This window comes from Triticum dicoccoides, unplaced genomic scaffold, assembly GCF_002162155.2.
Source record: "Triticum dicoccoides isolate Atlit2015 ecotype Zavitan unplaced genomic scaffold, WEW_v2.0 scaffold75821, whole genome shotgun sequence".
In the NCBI taxonomy this organism is placed as follows: domain Eukaryota; kingdom Viridiplantae; phylum Streptophyta; class Magnoliopsida; order Poales; family Poaceae; genus Triticum; species Triticum dicoccoides.
The window spans coordinates 2,814-9,466 of NW_021297636.1; the positions used below are offsets into that span (position 1 = coordinate 2,814).

General features: G+C 53.3%; 1 protein-coding gene and 1 pseudogene across 1 annotated transcript in view; both read right to left on the minus strand.

Moving 5' to 3' along the window:
- The window catches only part of LOC119347801 (cystathionine gamma-synthase 1, chloroplastic-like), a 1,629-nt gene extending 1,399 nt beyond the window's left edge, over positions 1 to 230 (minus strand). The window contains exon 1 of the mRNA XM_037616335.1: positions 96 to 230. Within this exon, the coding sequence (XP_037472232.1) occupies positions 96 to 230 (135 nt within the window). The remainder of the gene's footprint in view (positions 1 to 95) is intronic.
- A 986-nt stretch (positions 231 to 1,216) lies between these two features.
- Positions 1,217 to 3,156, minus strand: LOC119347802 (annotated as a pseudogene).
- Between the last annotated feature and the right edge of the window lie 3,497 nt (positions 3,157 to 6,653).

A 6,653-nucleotide genomic window follows, 5' to 3' on the forward strand; every position in this document is an offset into this window, starting at 1 on the left:
GGGGGTGCACTTAGGCGGCGGTGGTCTGGTGTGGCGGCGCGGTTCCGTGGCACGACGCAGGCGAGCAGCTGGGTGGCGGCGTGATCTGGCATCACCCGCTCGGCCCAGATGCAGGCCCTTCGGGCCCCATCTCGGCCTGGGCGGGCCAGCGATGGGGATGGTCTCTGGCGTGGCTTCCGGGAGGCGGGGGAGACGCGACGAGCGGCGCCAATGCTGGACTGCTGCATCATGGCCGGCGGGGCTTAACGGGCCCGCTTCGGGGCCTGGCTGGGCCAGGGGTGGCCCGGCATGCCCCGCTGCCGCGTCCGGACGGCGACCGCAACGGTGCCATAGGCACGGGCCTCCCGCACGACGGTAGTGGACGTGGTTCCCTCCCGCTCGGCTTCGGGGTTGCCGCTCCCGTCATGGTGCGCTTCTCTCCAGTCCTCTTGGGCTCGTGGTGGTGTTCGTAGTGAGGCGGACTGGGTGGCGGCGCAACTGCGTTGGCGCATGGTGGTGGGCAGCGGTTTGGCGGGTCGGCTCCGTCCGGTTGGGCGGTTGGGTTTGGAGTGCGGGAGAAATCCTTGCCGGTTTTGGCCCCTATGCGGTGACACCTGTGGGTGCCACCATTCCTTCCTGGAGCGTGTCGGAGGTATCCATCCACCACCCCCTTCCGCGTGCCGGGGGAAACCCTAGGACTCGTTCGGGCAGCAACGTCGTCAGCGTCGCATCCCTTCTTGGAGGTGCTGCTTGGTAAGCGGCGATTCGGAGCCTCGGTCTATGGTGGTTTGTATCCGGTGGGCGCCGTGGTGGCGGGTCATCCGCGCTTTGCTGAGCTGTCGTGGTTGGCATTTGTTTCTTCTTCCTTTTCTTTTGGCTGGTTGTGTTGCTCGCCACAGCAATCTTTGTACTCGGTGTTGGTTGCTTTGGAATACAAAGCGGGGGGCAACCCTTTTTCGTTAATTAGCCCACATTGTGGGAAACAATGTTTTTTTACCTGTATAAAAGTGATTGACATGGCTGTAATAGTGAAACAGGATGAAACGTTTTGTACTATCTGAACTTCTTTCAATTACATATGGCCCCGCCGCCCCGAAGCACATATTTCTTATCATCAAATTTGATGTTCTTCATTCAAGAAATAAAATAATACATACTAATTACCATTGCTTAGGATTTCAGCACAAATTGACTACCTACCATATGCACAAAAAGGGTTTCTATAAAGCTAGCTTGTCAAAATTGTTACACTATTAATTAGGATCAAGAATAATCCTAAATCTTCTCTAGGGCTTGGAGAATGTCATCCCTGAGATCCTCAAACTTCTCAACCCCGAAGCTAAACCTCACCAAGTTGTCCTTGATCCCATTCTTGGCCTTCTCCTCATCATTCTCCCCCCTGATAAATACACAATCCATGCAATATAAGTCAAAATGTCGACCATAAATATATATAGTGAATCGTCCTCTAAGTTGCAAACGAGAGAAACCCTAGAGCGCCACATACCAGAAGGACATGACCGCCGGCTGTTGCACGAGGCTCTCACACCCGCCAAGAGAGGTTGCAATGAAGGGTATCTCCAATGCGTCGATGAACCTCATGACGCCGTGCAGGTCTGACGCCACCTTGAAGCTGATGACGCCACCGCAACCGGTCATCTGGCTGTTGGCGATGTGGTGCCATGGGCTGCTGATGAGTCCAGGGTAGTACACCCGCTCAATCTTGGGATGGTTCTCGAGCAAGCGCGCCATGCGCAATGCAGTGCTGTTTTGTGTTTCCACGCGAAGCACCATCGTCTTGAGGCCGCGTATGATCATGTAGGCTGCGTCCTGCGGTAATTCAGTTGCAGTGCAAGTGGTAAGGTTTAAAATCTAGTTTTCTTAAATAAGAATGAGTGCCAACATATGTACTACAGTTAATATATACTACATACCGGACTAATGGCGCCGCCGAGGTCGTGATGCCACGCACGGATCCTAGAGATGAGCGCATCCGAGCCACTGATGCATCCTGCAATGACCTGAAATGGAATGACACGATGAGAAGTCTTAAACTACATTGACACTACTAGTGATCATGGAAGTAAAGGAGCAAAATGGCAGTGTAATTGTATGATCTACGAAAATACATCTGATCTAGGGTAGCTACTCACGTCGTGATGGCCGGCAATGTACTTTGTGGCAGAGTGCACGACGATGTCGGCCCCGAGGGTGAGCGGCTTCTGATTGATGGGCGAGGCGAGGGTGCTGTCGATGCACACTAGAGCCCCTTTGCGGTGACACAGCTCCGCGACGAGCTTAATGTCAATGCACTTGAGGTGGGGGTTCGTCGGACAGTCAGTGTAGAAGAGTGTCACCTGCATCATAGCCAAGCATCTCAGAGTCAGAAACGACCAACATACATTCATAGATCCCTTGATTATATATGTGTTATGGAAATTAACTTACGTCGCCATGGTCAAGAACGGCCTTGAGCGTGTCCATGTCGTTCAGCTCGATGAATGTCACCTTGATGCCCATCTTGGAGAGCTTGTCGCGGATGAAGGCGCGTGCCTCGCTGTAGCACTCAGTCGTGGTCACCACGTGGCCGGCACCGGGCAGTACGAGCGCAAGCAGCGTGGCAACGATGGCGTTCATTCCCGAGGACGTGACAAGCGTCGACTCAGGCCCTCTCCAGTGCACTGATCTTGTCCTCTAGGACCTTCACAGTGGGGTTGCCGTAGCGGCCGTACTCGAAGCTGTGGCGCCGGCCTTCCTTGAACGCGATGAGGTCGCCCGAGCTCTTGAACCAGTGCGTCGTGCCGCTCACAATAGGTGTCGCGATCGAGTCAGTGTCCATGGCGCCGTTCTTCCCCATCTTCTCCCCGGCGTGAACCGCCAGGGTCTCATCTGAGAGAGTAGCATCTCGCTTCAGAGCCGTGGCGGCATCCTGCTGCACCACCGGCACAGGTTGCTCGGCGCCAGGGAGGGTGGCATCAAGGAGCGCCTCCGGGCTCAAAGCGGTGACACGCTTTGATGAACGTCGAGCGCGGAGCAGGCGGCGCTGCTCGATGGGCGAAGCCTTGTTGACGAGAGGAGAAGATGACCGCGCCATTAGTAATTTGTGGGGTCGACGAAGAGGAGTGAAAACAGGTGGAATCGAAGAGATTAGCCAGAGCTAGCAGCTGCTCGTTTGTGTTCTTGCTATCTGTGTATACGATGGTGGTAATATATACTGCCGATCGATCAGTCTGGCTCTGTGCGCGTCGATTCATATCTACGTGTCAGTCTACATATAATATCGTCCCACTACCACATGCCACATGTGGCATCGGTGCTCAGTCACGCAGGCGTGTAATTAAGCCGCGTGGTAATTAAGATGTACAAGTGGATCCATGATTAATCTACTACTACTAAATAAGGCATGTGATTAGTTAGCTGCAACGTGCCAGTAGACCTGGGCCACGACGAATCTAAGGGAAGTCTTAGGTCAAATCTGCGTGTTTACATCTACAACGCCGTACTGTGATCGATGCTGCGTTGGATTGGACAAGACCTCATCATTAAACAAAGATGGGTCTGGTTGGGCTTTGGCGAATGCCTCGCTAGATTTGATGGAAGAAAACAAAAGCGGTCCGGTAGGATCTACATGGAAGAAACAGCGGCGCATCAAATGGAAACCTAGGCATGAAACCACCGTTATCGAAAACGGTTTTGGAGGTGGTTTTCGGATATAACCCTTAGGGCATTTCTAACCAATCCCCTTAAAATAGCGTAGTATCCGGCATAGTAAACCCTTACAAGAGTATCTTTACTCCACTATGTTTTCTCTGGATCTAACCGATCCCTTATACATAACGGAGTAAAAAGTACTTCCATTTGCATTTCATTTTCGGCCATCAAAACACATTTTTTTGCTTCTTTATTGCATTCAACGGCATTTTGATACATTGGAGTACATAATTCATCAATTCTTCGCTATGAGAGCAAGGCCAAAGAAAACAAAAACCATAATTAGACACTTTAAAAGATACCCAACTTTCATAACTGCTTCCGCAAGTTGGATTAATATTTTCTCTATGTCTTCATTGTTGATTATCTCTATTGCCTTCTCGAGCTTGCACACTTCTTTCTTTTTTGATTCCGAAGAATTCGACGTTGCTTCACATCTAGTCTCATCTCTAGCATCTATTCTAGCAATGAGTGCACAAACATCTATCAAATTTCATACTATCAATAGATCGATGTAATCTTCTACCCAATACAAAATTTGCATCCATCCTACACACAAATTTGAGCAAACATTGAGCTACCAAAATTCTGCTGGCGGCCGGTGAACAACCGACTCAAAAGAAGCACATACCTCATCTTTTTTGCACTTGAAGAACATCCATCCGGGATGTTCCAGCATGGTAGAAACTCGGCGCACCACCTACCGCGGGCAGTCATCTCACTTTACGACTGGCAACGGTGAGCGGACGAGCTACTGGGCTAGCACCGAGCCCAGGCGATGGCGGGCGTGTCTTTGCCGGCGAACCGCCGGCGGGAGAGATCCGAGTTGCTAGAGGCGGAGTCAATACCTTTATGTGGCGCGGAGGCTTTGCCGGGGCAGTGCGTTCCGATACACGGCCAATCAATGGCAAGGCATAGTCGCCGGCGGTGGTAGCCGCAGATCTACCGGTAGTGCGCCGTGGATGGGCCAAGGAGGCACAAATCCTGGTGGTCAGGGACTGCGTCGGAGCCAATGGAATGTCCGCAGTGGCGCGGTGGCTGGCGGGGGGTGGGAGGGGTGGCACCCGCGTAGATGCGGCGCGGGAGGCGGGGAAGGCAGAGGAGGAGAGGTCTCAATTCTCAGTACGTTTTATACAGAATGGGTCACATCAAATGGAAATCAAGGTATGCATATACTCAGCTGATACTGGTGCTAGGTACCTTTGCACACTTTTATTTTTGTGAAACAAGACGTGTTTGTTCCAGTCGATTTCCATTAGGGAAACTGCCAACGGTTTTGGCTTTGTCTTACTCAAGGTGAAGCCAAGGTCCATCACCCACATCATCTCTCCGCCGAACAGTAGAACCTCCCAAGACGGCGCCTCCATCGAGGGTACGACGGAAAGGACGCTGCCACCGGACTTTCGTCCGGGAGGGGTTCGGTGGTGGATAGGAGAGACCTCGACATCGCCTCCACGGAGGGTAACAGCGCCGAGAGACATCGCCGACGCCGGACCGAACAAACCGATCAAAATTTCCTCCAGTCCCCATCCTATACCACCAAAACTCTGTCGTCTCCGGATCCGGCAACGGACCACGAACCAGAACCTACAGAGATGAGAGAGCCATGGGGTTCAACCAACCATGAACGAGGATCGAGAAGAATCCATCGTAGATCTCCAGGCGTCGAATCCAGCAATCCGGCGTGGTCAGCGACAACCACCACCACTCCGCGGCGGCTGACGGCGTTCAAGCCCAAGACCCAGATTGGATCTGATCTAAACCCGGCAGCGCCCGCGACCATCGATCTTGCCCACCACGCAGCCGTCACCATGCTGCGAGCAGGCCGCCGCCGCCGCCGTGCCACGCACGACGTAGCCAAGAAACCCGCCTACCGCGCCGCCCGACCCCACGCTAGTCCGGCGCCCCGCCCGATCTGGCTGCCCCGCGCCAACCACGATGGACAAGGGGGAGAGACGCTCTGCCGCCGGACAACTGACCAAGCTTTGCCCGGTGGCGCTGTTGACGGCGGGGAGGAGAGGTGGAGGCGGGAGGAGGGCGGCTAGGTTCCCCCTTGGGTCTCCCGCGGGGGAGACACGAGGTTGCCGCAGTTTCTCTTTGTTTGAGTGAGCCCTGCTCCGGTGCTCCCCCCTAACCTAATTTCGGAGGGGCATTTTTGTCCCCTTGAATTTTTTTCCTGGCCCGCCGCAGCCCAGATCCAAGCCCTGTCTAGCCCTGTATAACCCAGACCGTATACGTACAGTACCCTGGTCCGAAAAAAAACATAGATACGACCCCACATCCACGTAAGACCTGCCGATTCCAATCATTCACGCGAGCAGCTCCATTAATCTCGCGAGCATTGACGCAGCTCCATAAGTAGTAGATCTCCACCGGCGGCTATCTCGTCGCCGACGATCTCGTCGGACAGCGAGCGCGACAACGTCATGAATCTCCCATGATCGCGCACAGGTACCGCAACATCGAACGAACTGCCGCCGTGCCAGTGGCAGTGGTTAACCTAGCTACCCGGCGGCGCATGCGATCGTGGATTTTGTTCCGGTAGTGCTGCTCCTCATGATCTGGGTTCACGTAGCGTCGGTTGCCGTCGGCTGTGCGCACCACCAGTATCGTTATTTGATGTGGCGGCTAACCTAGGTATCCGGCGGCAGAGGTAATCACAGATCTAGCTAGGTTTTGAGATCGTGCAGTTCCTCGCGATTGAAAGTGATCACGAAGGGTGCCGTGGCCATCTTCCTTACTAAGTTTGGCAGATCTGAATGGCCTCGGTTGCGGTTGTTTACATAACATCTGTGATCGTGTCCTATGTGTTTTATATTTCATCATTGATAATGTTTGCACATGTGATGATACATATTATTGGTTGTAGGAAATGGCGGAAGAGGAGTTAACTGATATCATGGTAGACATGGAGTATGGAGAACTGATGAAAGACTGGATAGAATATTGGTCAGATGATGAAA